This window comes from Carcharodon carcharias, chromosome 14, assembly GCF_017639515.1.
Source record: "Carcharodon carcharias isolate sCarCar2 chromosome 14, sCarCar2.pri, whole genome shotgun sequence".
Lineage (NCBI taxonomy): Eukaryota > Metazoa > Chordata > Chondrichthyes > Lamniformes > Lamnidae > Carcharodon > Carcharodon carcharias.
Window position 1 is genome coordinate 147,217,541 of NC_054480.1, and position 16,244 is coordinate 147,233,784.

At 56.6% G+C, this 16,244-nt stretch overlaps 1 protein-coding gene and 1 non-coding gene across 5 annotated transcripts in view; one reads left to right on the forward strand and one right to left on the reverse strand.

The window, feature by feature from the left end:
* Positions 1-785: 785 nt before the first annotated feature.
* The window catches only part of mbd3a (methyl-CpG binding domain protein 3a), a 38,337-nt gene continuing 22,878 nt past the window's right edge, over positions 786-16,244 (forward strand). For all 4 annotated transcript variants that reach the window (XM_041203695.1, XM_041203696.1, XM_041203697.1 and 1 more), the window contains exon 1: positions 786-946. In XM_041203695.1, the coding sequence (XP_041059629.1) occupies positions 837-946 (110 nt within the window). In that variant the 5' untranslated portion in view covers positions 786-836. The remainder of the gene's footprint in view (positions 947-16,244) is intronic.
* Positions 12,442-12,547, reverse strand: LOC121287696. Its single transcript, XR_005945228.1, has one exon. It is a non-coding gene; the product is annotated as a U6 spliceosomal RNA (small nuclear RNA).

The following is a 16,244-nucleotide window of genomic DNA, read 5'->3' on the forward strand; positions in this document are numbered from 1 at the left end:
GTCCCTCTCTGCAGATACTGTCAGACCTGCTGAGTCTTCCCAGCAATTTTTGTTTTTGTTTCGGATTTCCAGCATCTGCAGTATTTTGCTTTTGTCTTATATCAGTGTTTGAAGAACTATCCCAGCTGTCCTGGGCCAATATCCCTCAATGCTGTTTGTGCGACCTGGCTGTGGGCAAATTGGCTGTGGTGAGAAAAGGCGCTAGATGAATGCAAACCTCCCTTGGTGAAGCAGTAACTCTTCCAAAGTAACTTGCACCCTTGAGTTCATCGCCTCCAGCGGGGATGAAGAGACTGACAATGCAATATGGAGGGGGGGGGGGGGGGGGGGGGCTGCGGGGTAGATTTTAAACTGCAGAGTTCCTGCCTGCTTTAGATTGACATGCCCGGCGGGGCGGGGGGGCCACCGGCGCTGGAATTGCGCGAGTGATGCGGCGGCTGCGCACACAGGAGGAGAGGGCGTGGCAGTAGGCACTCTTTTCCCTGTGCGGAGGCGAGGCGAGGGGGCGGGGCTGGGCTGGGCTGGGCTGGTGGGAGTGAGGCGGTTGATTGTGCGCGGAGTGTTGTAGGTGGTGCGGCCCGGGGGGTTGGGGGCGGGGCGGCAGCGCGAGGCGGGCGAGCGGCCGGTGAAAGGGGGAAGGAAGCGCCGGCGGGCCGGGTGGTAGCGAAAGATCCTTCTTCCCACCCCCCCCCCTCTCCCCTCTCTCCCTCTTCTCCTCTCCTCTCCTTCCACCATCACCCCCTCCCCCACTAGATTCCCCCCCCCCCCCCCCCATTTCCCCTCCCCCCCCCCTCCCCCTTTAGGTCTTTGTCCATATCAAGCCGGCAATCCTGGAGATGGAAAGGAAGCGGTTCGAGTGCTCGGCGCTCCCCTCCGGCTGGAAAAGGGAAGAAGTAACTCGAAAGTCCGGCCTGTCGGCGGGGAAGAGCGACGTCTATTACTATAGGTGAGTGATGGGGGGAGGCCGCGGCCTAGCGGTGGTTTCGGGGGGGGGTGGTGGAGGGACCATAGGCCTAGGCCCAGCCCCCCCCCACTCCCAACCCCCCCCCCATCTCTCCCCTCCCCCATCTCCCTCCTCTCTCCCTCCCCCCCCATCTCCCCCATCTCCCCCCCCCCCATCTCCCCCCCCCCATCTCCCCCTCCCCCATCTCTCCCTCCCCCCCTCCCCCATCTCGCCCTCCCCCATCTCTCCCTCCCCCATCTCCCTCCTCTCTCCCTCACCCCCCATCTCCCTCCTCTCTCCCTCACCCCCCATCTCCCTCCTCTCTCCCTCACCCCCCATCTCCCTCCTCTCTCCCTCACCCCCCATCTCCCTCCTCTCTCCCTCACCCCCCATCTCCCTCCTCTCTCCCTCACCCCCCATCTCCCCCATCTCTCCCTCCCCCCCTCCCCCATCTCTCCCCATCTCTCCCCTCCCCCATCTCCCCCATCTCTCCCCATCTCTCCCTCCCCCCCTCCCCCATCTCTCCCCATCTCTCCCCTCCCCCATCTCCCCCATCTCTCCCCATCTCTCCCCTCCCCCCTCCCCCATCTCTCCCTCCCCCATCTCTCCCTCCCCCCCTCCCCCATCTCTCCCTCCCCCATCTCTCCCTCCCCCCCTCCCCCATCTCTCCCTCCCCCCCTCCCCCATCTCTCCCTCCCCCCCTCCCCCATCTCTCCCTCCCCCCCTCCCCCATCTCTCCCTCCCCCCCTCCCCCATCTCTCCCTCCCCCCTCCCCCATCTCTCCCTCCCCCCTCCCTCATCTCTCCCTCCCCCCTCCCTCATCTCTCCCTCCCCCCCTCCCCCATCTCTCCCTCCCCCCCTCCCCCATCTCTCCCTCCCCCCTCCCCCATCTCTCTCCCCCCCCATCTCTCTCCCCTCCCCATCTCTCCCCTCCCCCCTCCCCATCTCTCCCCTCCCCCCTCCCCATCTCTCCCCTCCCCCCTCCCCATCTCTCCCCTCCCCATCTCTCCCCTCCCCATCTCTCCCCTCCCCATCTCTCCCCTCCCCATCTCTCCCCTCCCCATCTCTCCCCTCCCCATCTCTCCCCTCCCCTCCCCATCTCTCCCCTCCCCTCCCCATCTCTCCCCTCCCCTCCCCATCTCTCCCCTCCCCTCCCCATCTCTCCCCTCCCCTCCCCTTCTCTCCCCTCCCCTCCCCCATCTCTCCCCTCCCCCTCCTCTCCCCCTCCTCTCCCCCTCCTCTCCCCCTCCTCTCCCCCTCCTCTCCCCCTCCTCTCCCCCTCCCCTCCCCCTCCTCTCCCCCATCTCTCCCCCATCTCTCCCCTCCCCTCCCCCTCCTCTCCCCCTCCCCTCCCCCATCTCTCCCCTCCCCTCCCCCATCTCTCCCCTCCCCTCCCCCATCTCTCCCCTCCCCTCCCCCATCTCTCCCCTCCCCTCCCCCATCTCTCCCCTCCCCTCCCCCATCTCTCCCCTCCCCTCCCCCATCTCTCCCCTCCCCTCCCCCATCTCTCCCCTCCCCTCCCCCATCTCTCCCCTCCCCTCCCCCATCTCTCCCCTCCCCTCCCCCATCTCTCCCCTCCCCTCCCCCATCTCTCTCCCCTCCCCTCCCCCATCTCTCTCCCCTCCCCTCCCCCATCTCTCTCCCCTCCCCTCCCCCATCTCTCTCCCCCATCTCTCTCCCCTCCCCTCCCCCATCTCTCTCCCCTCCCCTCCCCCATCTCTCCCTCCCCCATCTCTCCCTCCCCCATCTCTCCCTCCCCCATCTCTCCCTCCCCCATCTCTCCCTCCCCCATCTCTCCCTCCCCCATCTCTCCCTCCCCCATCTCTCCCTCCCCCATCTCTCCCTCCCCCATCTCTCCCTCCCCCATCTCTCCCTCCCCCATCTCTCCCTCCCCCATCTCTCCCTCCCCCATCTCTCCCTCCCCCATCTCTCCCTCCCCCATCTCTCCCTCCCCCATCTCTCCCTCCCCCATCTCTCCCTCCCCCATCTCTCCCTCCCCCATCTCTCCCTCCCCCATCTCTCCCTCCCCCATCTCTCCCTCCCCCATCTCTCCCTCCCCCATCTCTCCCTCCCCCATCTCTCCCTCCCCCATCTCTCCCTCCCCCATCTCTCCCCCCTCCCCTCCCCCATCTCTCCTCCCCCATCTCTCCCTCCCCCATCTCTCCCTCCCCCATCTCTCCCTCCCCCATCTCTCCCTCCCCATCTCCCCCTCCCCCATCTCCCCCTCCCCCATCTCCCCCTCCCCCACTAACCCCCCTCCCCCATCTCCCCCTCCCCCACTAACCCCCCTCCCCCATCTCCCCCTCCCCCATCTCCCCCTCCCCATCTCCCCCTCCCCCATCTCTCCCTCCCCCATCTCTCCCTGCCCCATCTCTCCCTGCCCCATCTCTCCCTGCCCCATCTCTCCCTGCCCCATCTCTCCCTGCCCCATCTCTCCCTGCCCCATCTCTCCCTGCCCCATCTCTCCCTGCCCCATCTCTCCCTGCCCCATCTCTCCCTGCCCCATCTCTCCCTGCCCCATCTCTCCCTGCCCCATCTCTCCCTGCCCCATCTCTCCCTGCCCCATCTCTCCCTGCCCCATCTCTCCCTGCCCCATCTCTCCCTGCCCCATCTCTCCCTGCCCCATCTCTCCCTGCCCCATCTCTCCCTGCCCCATCTCTCCCTGCCCCATCTCTCCCTGCCCCATCTCTCCCTGCCCCATCTCTCCCTGCCCCATCTCTCCCTGCCCCATCTCTCCCTGCCCCATCTCTCCCTGCCCCATCTCTCCCTGCCCCATCTCTCCCTGCCCCATCTCTCCCTGCCCCATCTCTCCCTGCCCCATCTCTCCCTGCCCCATCTCTCCCTGCCCCATCTCTCCCTGCCCCATCTCTCCCTGCCCATCTCTCCCTCCCCATCTCTCCCTGCCCCATCTCTCCCTGCCCCCATCTCTCCCTGCCCCATCTCTCCCTGCCCCATCTCTCCCTGCCCCATCTCTCCTGCCCCATCTCTCCTGCCCCATCTCTCCCTGCCCCATCTCTCCCTGCCCCATCTCTCCCTGCCCCATCTCTCCTGCCCCATCTCTCCCTGCCCCATCTCTCCCTGCCCCATCTCTCCCTGCCCCATCTCTCCCTGCCCCATCTCTCCCTGCCCCATCTCTCCCTGCCCCATCTCTCCCTGCCCCATCTCTCCCTGCCCCATCTCTCCCTGCCCCATCTCTCCCTGCCCCATCTCTCCCTGCCCCATCTCTCCCTGCCCCATCTCTCCCTGCCCCATCTCTCCCTGCCCCATCTCTCCCTGCCCCATCTCTCCCTGCCCCATCTCTCCCTGCCCCATCTCTCCCTGCCCCATCTCTCCCTGCCCCATCTCTCCCTGCCCCATCTCTCCCTGCCCCATCTCTCCCTGCCCCATCTCTCCCTGCCCCATCTCTCCCTGCCCCATCTCTCCCTGCCCCATCTCTCCCTGCCCCATCTCTCCCTGCCCCATCTCTCCCTGCCCCATCTCTCCCTGCCCCATCTCTCCCTGCCCCATCTCTCCCTGCCCCATCTCTCCCTGCCCCATCTCTCCCTGCCCCATCTCTCCCTGCCCCATCTCTCCCTGCCCCATCTCTCCCTGCCCCATCTCTCCCTGCCCCATCTCTCCCTGCCCCATCTCTCCCTGCCCCATCTCTCCCTGCCCCATCTCTCCCTGCCCCATCTCTCCCTGCCCCATCTCTCCCTGCCCCATCTCTCCCTGCCCCATCTCTCCCTGCCCCATCTCTCCCTGCCCCATCTCTCCCTGCCCCATCTCTCCCTGCCCCATCTCTCCCTGCCCCATCTCTCCCTGCCCCATCTCTCCCTGCCCATCTCTCCCTGCCCCATCTCTCCCTGCCCCATCTCTCCCTGCCCCATCTCTCCCTGCCCCATCTCTCCCTGCCCCATCTCTCCCTGCCCCATCTCTCCCTGCCCCATCTCTCCCTGCCCCATCTCTCCCTGCCCCATCTCTCCCTGCCCCATCTCTCCCTGCCCCATCTCTCCCTGCCCCATCTCTCCCTGCCCCATCTCTCCCTGCCCCATCTCTCCCTGCCCCATCTCTCCCTGCCCCATCTCTCCCTGCCCCATCTCTCCCTGCCCCATCTCTCCCTGCCCCATCTCTCCCTGCCCCATCTCTCCCTGCCCCATCTCTCCCTGCCCCATCTCTCCCTGCCCCATCTCTCCCTGCCCCATCTCTCCCTGCCCCATCTCTCCCTGCCCCATCTCTCCCTGCCCCATCTCTCCCTGCCCCATCTCTCCCTGCCCCATCTCTCCCTGCCCCATCTCTCCCTGCCCCATCTCTCCCTGCCCCATCTCTCCCTGCCCCATCTCTCCCTGCCCCATCTCTCCCTGCCCCATCTCTCCCTGCCCCATCTCTCCCTGCCCCATCTCTCCCTGCCCCATCTCTCCCTGCCCCATCTCTCCCTGCCCCATCTCTCCCTGCCCCATCTCTCCCTGCCCCATCTCTCCCTGCCCCATCTCTCCCTGCCCCATCTCTCCCTGCCCCATCTCTCCCTGCCCCATCTCTCCCTGCCCCATCTCTCCCTGCCCCATCTCTCCCTGCCCCATCTCTCCCTGCCCCATCTCTCCCTGCCCCATCTCTCCCTGCCCCATCTCTCCCTGCCCCATCTCTCCCTGCCCCATCTCTCCCTGCCCCATCTCTCCCTGCCCCATCTCTCCCTGCCCCATCTCTCCCTGCCCCATCTCTCCCTGCCCCATCTCTCCCTGCCCCATCTCTCCCTGCCCCATCTCTCCCTGCCCCATCTCTCCCTGCCCCATCTCTCCCTGCCCCATCTCTCCCTGCCCCATCTCTCCCTGCCCCATCTCTCCCTGCCCCATCTCTCCCTGCCCCCATCTCTCCCTGCCCCATCTCTCCCTGCCCCATCTCTCCCTGCCCCATCTCTCCCTCCCCATCTCTCCTCCCCCATCTCTCCCTGCCCCCATCTCTCCCTCCCCCATCTCTCCCTGCCCCCATCTCTCCCTCCCCCATCTCTCCCTGCCCCCATCTCTCCCTGCCCCATCTCTCCCTCCCCCATCTCTCCCTGCCCCATCTCTCCCTGCCCCCATCTCTCCCTGCCCCCATCTCTCCCTCCCCATCTCTCCCTCCCCCATCTCTCCCTGCCCCATCTCTCCCTGCCCCCATCTCTCCCTGCCCCATCTCTCCCTCCCCATCTCTCCCTCCCCATCTCTCCCTGCCCCATCTCTCCCTGCCCCATCTCTCCCTCCCCCATCTCTCCCTGCCCCCATCTCTCCCTGCCCCCATCTCTCCCTGCCCCCATCTCTCCCTGCCCCCATCTCTCCCTCCCCATCTCTCCCTCCCCCATCTCTCCCTCCCCATCTCTCCCTGCCCCCATCTCTCCCTCCCCCATCTCTCCCTGCCCCATCTCTCCCTCCCCCATCTCTCCCTGCCCCATCTCTCCCTGCCCCATCTCTCCCTCCCCCATCTCTCCCTCCCCCATCTCTCCTCCCCCATCTCTCCCTCCCCATCTCCCTCCCCATCTCTCCCTCCCCCATCTCTCCTCTCCCCATCTCTCCCTCCCCCATCTCTCCCTCCCCCATCTCTCCCTCCCCCATCTCTCCCTCCCCCATCTCTCCCTCCCCCATCTCTCCCTCCCCCATCTCTCCCTCCCCCCCCCATCCCCCATCTCTCCCTCCCCCCCCCCCATCCCCATCTCTCCCTCCCCCCCCCCCATCCCCCCATCTCTCCCTCCCCCCCCCCCATCCCCCATCTCTCCCTCCCCCCCCCATCCCCCATCTCTCCCCTCCCCCCCCCATCCCCCATCTCTCCCTCCCCCCCCCATCCCCCATCTCTCCCTCCCCCCCCATCCCCCATCTCTCCCTCCATCCCCCATCCCCCATCTCTCCCTCCATCCCCCATCCCCCATCTCTCCCTCCATCCCCCATCCCCCATCTCTCCCTCCCCCCCCCATCCCCCCATCTCTCCCCTCCCCCCCCCATCCCCCATCTCACCCTCCCCCCCCATCCCCATCTCTCCCTCCCCCCCCCAGCCCCCATCTCTCCCTCCCCACCCCCCTCCCCCCATCTCTCCCTCCCTCCCCCTCCCCCAACTCTCCCACCTCCCCCCCCTCCCCATCCCCCCTCCCTCCCCCCTCCCCCCATCCCCCTCCCCCATCCCCCCCTCCCCCATCCCCCCCCCCATCCCCCCCTCCCCCCATCCCCCCCTCCCCCATCCCCCCCTCCCCCATCCCCCCCTCTCCCATCCCCCCCTCTCCCATCCCCCCCCTCTCCCATCCCCCCCTCCCCCCTCCTCCTCTTCCCCCTCCTCCCTCTTCCCTCCTCCATCATCCCCCTCCTCCATCTTCCCCCTCCTCCATCTTCTCCCTCCTCCATCTTCTCCCTCTCCTCTTCCCCCCTCCCCCCCCTCTCCTCTTCCCCCCTTCCCCCCCCTCCCCCCATCCCCCCTTCCCCTTCCCCCTTCCCCCCTTCCCCTTCCCCCTTCCCCCCTTCCCCTCTTCCCCCCTCTCCTCTTCCCCCTCCCCCCTCTCCCCCCTCCCCCTTCTCCCCCCTCCCCCTTCCCCTCCCCTCTTCCCCCTCTCCCCCCTCTCCCCTCCCCCCTCCCCCCTCTCCTCTCCCCCCTCCCCCCTCCCCCCTCTCCTCTCCCCCCTCCCCCCTCTCCTCTCCCCCCTCCCCCCTCTCCTCTCCCCCCTCCCCCCTCTCCTCTCCCCCCTCCCCCCTCTCCTCTCCCCCCTCCCCCCTCTCCTCTCCCCCCTCCCCCCTCTCCTCTCCCCCCTCCCCCCTCTCCTCTCCCCCCTCTCCTCTCCCCCCTCCCCCCTCTCCTCTCCCCCCTCCCCCCTCTCCTCTCCCCCCTCTCCTCTCCCCCCCTCCCCCCCTCCTCTCCCCCCTCTCCTCTCGCCTTTCCCCTCTCTCCTCTCTCCCTCCCCCCTCCTCTCCCCCCTCTCCTCTCCCCTTCTCTCCTCTCCCCTCTCCCCCCCTCCCCTCTCCCCCCCCTCCCCCCTCTCCTCTCCCCCTCTCCTCTCCCCCTCTCCCCCCTCCCCCTCTCCTCTCCCCCCTCTCCTCTCCCCCCCTCCCCCCTCTCCTCTCCCCCCTCATCCTCTCCCCCCCCCTCCCCCTCCCTTCCCCCCCTCCCCCCTCTCCTCTCCCCCCCTCCCCCCTCTCCTCTCCCCCCCTCCCCCCTCTCCTCTCCCCCTCCCCCTCTCCTCTCCCCCTCTCCTCTTTCCCCTCCCCCCTCCCCCCTTCCCCCTCCCCCCTCCCCCTCTCCTCTTTCCCCCTCCCCCTCCCCCCTCTCCTCTTTCCCCCTCCCCCCTCCCCCCTCTCCTCTTTCCCCCTCCCCCCTCTCCTCTTTCCCCCTCCCCCTCTCCTCTTTCCCCTCCCCCCTCTCCTCTTTCCCCCTCCCCTCTCCTCTTTCCCCCTCCCCCTCTCCTCTTTCCCCCTCCCCCCTCCCCCCTCTCCTCTTTCCCCCTCCCCCCTCCCCCCTCTCCTCTTTCCCCCTCCCCCCTCTCCTCTTTCCCCCTCCCCCCTCTCCTCTTTCCCCCTCCCCCCTCTCCTCTTTCCCCCTCCCCCCTCTCCTCTCCCCCCTCCCCCTCTCCTCTCCCCCCCTCCCCCCTCTCCTCTCCCCCCCTCCCCCCTCTCCTCTCCCCCCTCCCCCCTCTCCTCTCCCCCCTCTCCTCTTTCCCCCTCCCCCCTTCCCCCTCCCCCCTCCCCCTCTCCTCTTTCCCCCTCCCCCCTCCCCCCTCTCCTCTTTCCCCTCCCCCCTCCCCCCCTCTCCTCTTTCCCCCTCCCCCCTCTCCTCTTTCCCCCTCCCCCTCTCCTCTTTCCCCCTCCCCCCTCTCCTCTTTCCCCCTCCCCCCTCTCCTCTTTCCCCCTCCCCCTCTCCTCTTTCCCCCTCCCCCTCTCCTCTTTCCCCCTTCCCCCTCTCCTCTTTCCCCCTCCCCCCTCTCCTCTTTCCCCCCTCCCCCCTCTCCTCTTCCCCCCCTTCCCTCTCCTCTTCCCCCCCCTTCCCTCTCCTCTTCCCCCCCTTCCCTCTCCTCTTCCCCCCCTTCCCTCTCCTCTTCCCTCCCTTCCCTCTCCTCTTCCCCCCCTTCCCTCTCTCCTCTTCCCCCCCCTTCCCCCTCTCCTCTTCCCCCCCCTTCCCCCTCTCCTCTTCCCCCCCCTTCCCCCTCTCCTCTTCCCCCCCCTTCCCCCTCTCCTCTTCCCCCCCCTTCCCCCTCTCCTCTTCCCCCCCCCTTCCCCCTCTCCTCTTCCCCCCCCTTCCCCCTCTCCTCTTCCCCCCCCCTTCCCCCTCTCCTCTTCCCCCCCCTTCCCCCTCTCCTCTTCCCCCCCCCTTCCCCCTCTCCTCTTCCCCCCCCTTCCCCCTCTCCTCTTCCCCCCCCTTCCCCCTCTCCTCTTCCCCCCCCTTCCCCCTCTCCTCTTCCCCCCCCTTCCCCCTCTCCTCTTCCCCCCCCTTCCCCCTCTCCTCTTCCCCCCTTCCCCCTCTCCTCTTCCCCCTCTCCTCCCTCTCCTCCCTCCTCCCTCTCCTCCCTCTTCCCCCTCTCCTCCCTCTTCCCCCCTCTCCTCTTCCCCCTCCTCCTCTTCCCCCCCCCCCTTCCCCGTGTGAATCATCGGCCTTTGCTGTTCCCTTTATCCGCGCCCCCCCATCCATCAGCCGCCGCTTTGTGCACATTGTTGGGGCTCATTAAGCCTCTTCCTGTCTTGGCTTCCCAGCACAAAACGACATTTACTCGGCCTCCCCCACAGGCTTTAAACTTCCTTCACATTCCGGTTTTTTTGAGGTAGCCCTGCGTCTGTTACAATTACCGCGCCAGTGCAAACTTTCCCCACCCCACAGTCTCTTTCTTACTGGGCATTGGTGCTTCACTCCACGCTGCACCCAACTCCTCCATTCCAGAAGGAAACATTTGACATGGACGGTTCAGAAAAGTTGCCTCCTCCTGGGTTTTGGGAAGGTACTTCATTACCGGCAGTGTGTTTGCACTGTGGAGGGGTTTCCATGCCTACTGGCACCGCAAGTATAATGGTGAAATCATCGACATTAAAACTGATGAATATATTGTCACGTTCTTTGTAACGTTGTACGTTTCGGTAATGGGACCAGTGTGAGTAGCACAGACACACGTGGCTGTCGGGCTCGTTCTGTGCTTCGAATTAAAACTTAATTGCAGTCATTTCTTTAAAAAAAATGAAACTTTTTGCAGAGAAGTTTTTAATTCTGTTTCCTGTAGAATTTTGTCTAATTTTAACTGGTCGGTTTGATGGCATGTGGAGTCTGTCGGCGCTGCTTTTAAGCTAATGCAAACTGCAGAACTTTTTTTTAAAGTTGCATATTTCCTGATGGTCATGGTGTTTTGCAAACTTCCCTGTTTATGATGTAGAGCTTTCCCAACTAGGATTCTGCAGATCCATATGTGGCTGAATACTTTGTCCCAGTGGCCACTTTTGAAGTGAGTATAGACAGTGAATATTAGTAGACTGACCATGAAGGTTATCACATCCAAGCCCTTACTTAGATGATATCCACCCTGAGTTGTTGGATAGCAAGCTCAGTCTAATTTGCCTAATCGTGCCCCTACCAGAGTTCTGAAGTTAATAAGCTAGCTAACACAGGAAAAATCTTTCAACCATTTAACCCTGAACTTTGTATCTTGTCATACAAGAGATGCTGCCTATGGAACAATGCTCCTAAGTAACTCCTTTGGGGCTGGCTGTGGGCTCGAGTTGTCCTTTCCAGCCCAAGAAATGCTTATGCTCTTCATTCATTTTCTTCAGGAGTGGCAGGATGGAGAAGCAAATTGAGGAATGAGGGAAATGTGTTATGAGTTGCAATTTAGTGAACAAGCCAGCATTTTTTTTTTTTTGTTGGGCCGTCATTATTTGAAAAGTAACTTAAAAAGAATTGTGGGTTGTCACTTCTGGCAAATCAAAACTAATGGTTTGATTTGCATTCTAAATTACGCAAATTGTGACCAACTAAATGTTTTTTTTTAACAATTGTTGCATCCATTCTGGACAATATCCATGGCTAATGTCTTGCATCTCTGCTCACAAAAGTGACATGGCTCTGCACGTTTGCCTCCTATGCAATAGGACTCTTATTTCCCAGTGTACCTTCAAAGCATCAATACAGTAGGTTTGCAATTACATTTGTCATTGTAGCTGTGCAAGAAATGAAAGGATTTATGAGAATAACCTGGTTGAGGATGTATGTACAGAATTTTTATTGTATCTGAGGAGGAAGAAACTCCCTAGTAGAAATTAATATGAAAATAGAAGTACGCTTGCTGTAAAAAGAGTGATAAGTCCAAGATAAAGATACTATTTTTGCTGCCACACAATGCAAATTAAATCACAAACTTAATTATGCCCTATATATTTAATTTTTTATGCACAAGAAATAGGAGTTGAAGTAGAGTTAGTCAGTCCCTTGAGCCTGCTCCACCATTCCATAAAATCATGGCTAATCATTTACTTCAGCAACACCTTCCAGCACTACCTCATTTTCTCTTAATTTCCATCAGTATTCAAAAGTCTATCGATCTCTGTCGTGAATATATTCAGTGTGCACCCACAGCTTGCTGGGGTGGAGTGTTCATACGTTCATAATCCTTTGAGTGAAGAAGTTTCTCCTCCTCTCAGCCCTGAATGGCCAATCCTTTATTCTAATACTGTGATCTTTAGTTCTAAACTCCCAAGCTGGGAGAATGTCTTCCCCAGCATCTATCCTGTCAAGCCACTTAAGAATTTTATATGTTTTAATTAGATCACCGCTCATTCTTTTAAACTCCAGAGAATATAGGCCTAGTCTACTCAATCTCTCCTTAGAGGACAATTCCCTCATCCCAGGAAGTAGTTTAATGAACCTTCATTGCACTCCCTCTAAGGCAAACAATTATAGTTCTACTCTCATGTGTGTTGTTTTTAGCTATGTCAGATATACCAAAATGATACCACTGTTATTTTTATAGTATCTAGACCTGCTCTTTGCTTTTATAAGTACCTGATTGTGATATGTGCATTTTTAAAAAAAATCCATAATGAATATATATATATTATGACAATTCTATCCTACAGTAGTCATGGCAATCTGATTGTGTTAATGAGATGAAGGCTTAACCTGGTATATTGCCAGTAGGTTCAGAGAGACTCCTATCTTCTGGGAACGTTTTCTTTTGTTTGCATTTTGTGTGGCCTGTTGCTGGGGGTCAAACAGCCATGTTACAGCAGGATTTATTTAGCCCCCAAATTACAGAGGGGTATGTGGATAGGTTAAGTGAGTGGGCAAAAATTTGGCATATGGAGTATAATAAAGGAAAATATGAACTTGTCCACTTTGGTAGGAAGAATAGAAAAGCAGTATACTACTTAAATAGAGAGAGATTTCAGAAATCTGTGGTACAGAGGGACCTAGATCCCCAGTACATGGTTCACAAAAAGTTAGTACAGCAAGTGATTAGGAAGGCAAATGAAAGATTGTCATTTATTGCAAGGGGAATGGAATGTATAAGTAACAAAGTTTTAGTGTAACTCTTTCGAGTAAAAAATATGGAACGCTTCACGAATTTGCGTGTCATCCTTGCACAGGGGCCATGCTAATCTTCTCTGTATCGTTCCAATTTTAATGTGTACTGGCCTTGGTGAGACCACATCTAGAGTACTGTGTACAGTTTTGGTCTCCTTATCTGAAAAAAGATATGATTGTGTTAGGAGCAGCTTAGAGAAGATTCACTCGACTCATTCCTGGGATCTAATGAAGAAAGGTTGAACAGGTTAGGTCTATACCCATTGGAATTTAGAAGAATGAGATGTGATCTTATTGAAAAATATAAGATCCTGAGAGGACTTGGGTGGATACAAGAAGGATGTTTTCTCTTGTGGGGGAGACTAGTTTGGTTTAACAGTTTAGGAGACATTGCTTAAGAATAAGAGGTCTTCCTTTTAAGACCGGAGATGAGAAATTTTCTCAGTCATTAGCCTGTAGAGTTCTCTTCTCCAGCGAGCAGCGGAGGCTGTGTCGTTGAATTTATTCAAGGCTGATTTAATAGATATTTGGTAGACAAGGGAGTCAGGGGTTAAGTAGGGCATACAAGAGTTGAGACCACAATCAGATCAACTGCAGCCTTATTAAATGACAGCACAGGCTTGAAGGACCAAATGGCACGGGAGTAGGCCTAAGTCCAATGATCCTATGTAACTCGAGAGTTCAGTATGTTATATAGTGATACTTCGTATTGTAATGCAATAAAATGCTTTGAATCTGAATTGTAAAGGTTTACGTCAATTTATTCCTAAATCCAGCAGACTTTTAAAAATATATATACAAATTGAAAATTACCAACTGAATTTAAGACAAAATTGGAAAGTAGGAAATTTATCTTTGATCTGAAAAGTCAAATAATCCAATGGAGATTCACCTGCATTGAAGTGATATAAGATGGTTGAATATTAATTTGAAGACTTTTCTGTGCCACCTGTAATGAGAAGTTCAGAAGTTGTATCTCCTGTTCTCACAATAGATGTACGCACTATATAAAATGAGCTTGATATATGACAAACTGAATCCGCCAAACCTGTTTTATATTGCACCGTTCGCAGGAATACATAACTTTCAGAAACTCGGGAAAATTGAAAATACATGATTGTGCTTTCCACAAAACTTGCACAGCAAAAATAAATCGAGCAGACATCTCAGCATAGCAAATGTTGAAAGTAACCACTGAGTCTGCATATATTGTAATGGCTGTACAATCTGGAGGTTTATGAAATTACGCATTTTTAATGAAGTGATCTTTGTCAGTTTGTCTGCACGTTTGTACTTGAAGCCATTGATTATTTGAGCACAGAGCAAATGATAGATGTTGGAATCAAATAAGTGCCTCTAAAACAGTAGATATTTTTATGTAGCAACAATATTATTTTTAACCCAGTGTTGCCAAGAATGGTCTACTGCTGTTGGTTCAGCCAGCACCAACAGATTTTCAGAAAGCAGGATTTACATTATTTGTGTGAACATCTATGAAACCTAGGATATTGAGTGGAAAATATTTTAACCGGTGATCATTTATTCTGTTGCAGAAGTCAAGGAAATACTTGCTTGTGTAATCACTTGCTTGGTGATAACTGAGCAAAGCAAGTTTGCTTCCATGAGGCAATAGAGATTTAAATAAGTTTGCCATGTGTAGCACAGCATACTGATTGTCATTTATTTGCAACCCAAACCACTCTTGAATTGGCAGATCCAGTTTTTTTTTCAGTACTTTAAGAAGCTGGTAATGAAGAGACAGTAGCCAGGATTCTTCCTGCCATTTGTATTATCCATTTGAGAATTGTCTTTTCCTGTGCTTCCCAAACTTTTTCCCACTGTGACACCATTTTGAGGCTTGATGAATTCTGTAGCCCCAGAGCGAGTGCCAGTTGGGAAGATTGAAACCTGAGACCTGTTGTTGGAATGGGGTGGTGGCTGGTGAGCTGAGAGAGTGGGGGGCTGTTTGAACTGCAGGGCTTTTAAATAGAATACCTTTTTGATGGATTTTTGGAACTTTGATCAGACATCAAAGAAAGTCAGTTAGGCCACGCTGACACACAAGGATTTAAAGGGGCCTCACAGCTGTTAGCACTTGGTTGGAGCTTCACGACAGCCATTGCTGTATCAGAGCTCGCAGCCCCAAAATTTAGTTTTGTGACCCCACTGGGGGTCATAACACACAGTTTGGGAAGCATGGTCTTTTCTCTTCAATGCATCTGTTTTATAACACATGGAGCACAGGGCATTTCCATGTTGGTGTATTTCCCTCAAACAAGGAGAACCTAATCTTTGGAACAATTTCTACCACCATGCCCTTCGTATAACTTTGAAATGACTGAATGCAATAATGATTCAACTACTTCTGTATGTTAAATTTTCAGAATTAAATCTGGAGGATTTTCCTGAATCTGACGTTCAAAATCTATATTAATGACTTCGATGAAAGGACCATCTGTATCGTAGCAAATTCGCTGATGATACAAAGATACGTAAGAAAGTAAATTGTGAGGAGGAAACAGTCTGCAAAGGTATTTGGATAGGTTAACTGAGTGGGCAAAGATTTGGCAGATGAAATATAATGTGGGAAAATGTGAGGTTGTCCACGTTGGCAGGAAGAATAGAAAAGCGGAATGTTATTGAAATAGAGAGACTACAAAATGCTGCACTACAGAGGGAAATGGGTGCCCTTGTACATGAATCATAAAAACTTAGCATGCGGATACAGCAAGTGATTAGGATGACAAATGGAATGTTGTGCTTTATTGCAAAGGGGATAGAGTATAAAAGGGAAGTTACACTACAAATGTACAGGGCATTGGTGAGACTGCACCTGGAGTTGTTTTGGCCTCCTTAAGGAGGAATATACTTGCATTGGGAGTAGTTTAGAGAAGGTTCACTAGGCTGATACCTGGGATGAAGGGATTGTCTAATGAGGAAAGGTTGGACCTATACTCGGAATTTAGAAGAGTGAGGCACGATCTTATTGAAACACACAAGATTCTGAGGAGACTTGACAGGGCAGATACGGGAACGATGTTTGCTCTTGTGGGAGAATCTAGAATTAGGGGACACCGTTTAAAAATAAGGGAGTTCCCATTTAAGACCTGGATGGGGAGGAATTTCTTCTGAGGGTTGATAATCTTTGGAATTCTCACCCCCAGCAAGCAGTGGAAATTGAGTCATTGAACCATAGAAAGGCTGATTTGCCTCTTTCTGCGCCTTAACCTATTGTGTCTGCGCTGATCATAGAGAAAAAAGAAGCTAGCTGCTCATTTTTCATCCCACTTTCTAGCACATGGTCCATAGCCTTGCAGGTTACAGCACTTCAGGTGCACATCCAGATACCTTTTAAATGAGTTGAGTGTTTCAGCAACAATCACCAAGTTAGGTAGTGAATTCCAGATGCCCACCACCCCCTGGATGAAAACATTTTTCCTCATGTCCCCTCTAATCCTTCTGCCAATCACCTTAAATCTATGCCCCCTAGTAATTGACCCTTCAGCTGGGGAAACAGAACTTTCCTATCTCGTCCATTTAGCCCCCTCATAATTTTGTACACCTCAATTAGGTCACCCCTCAGCCTCCTCTGTTCTAAGGAGAGCAATCCTAGCCTATCCAATCTTTTCTCATAGCTGCAATTTTCAAGCCCTGTCAGCATTCTTGTAAATCTCTTCTATACTCTCTCCAGAGCAATTATGTCCTTCCTGTATTATGGTGACCGGAACTCTACACAATTCCACCTGTGGTCTAACCAGCATTTTATAAAGTTCCAGCACTACATCCCTGCTTTTGTATTCAATACCTCACCCAATAAAGG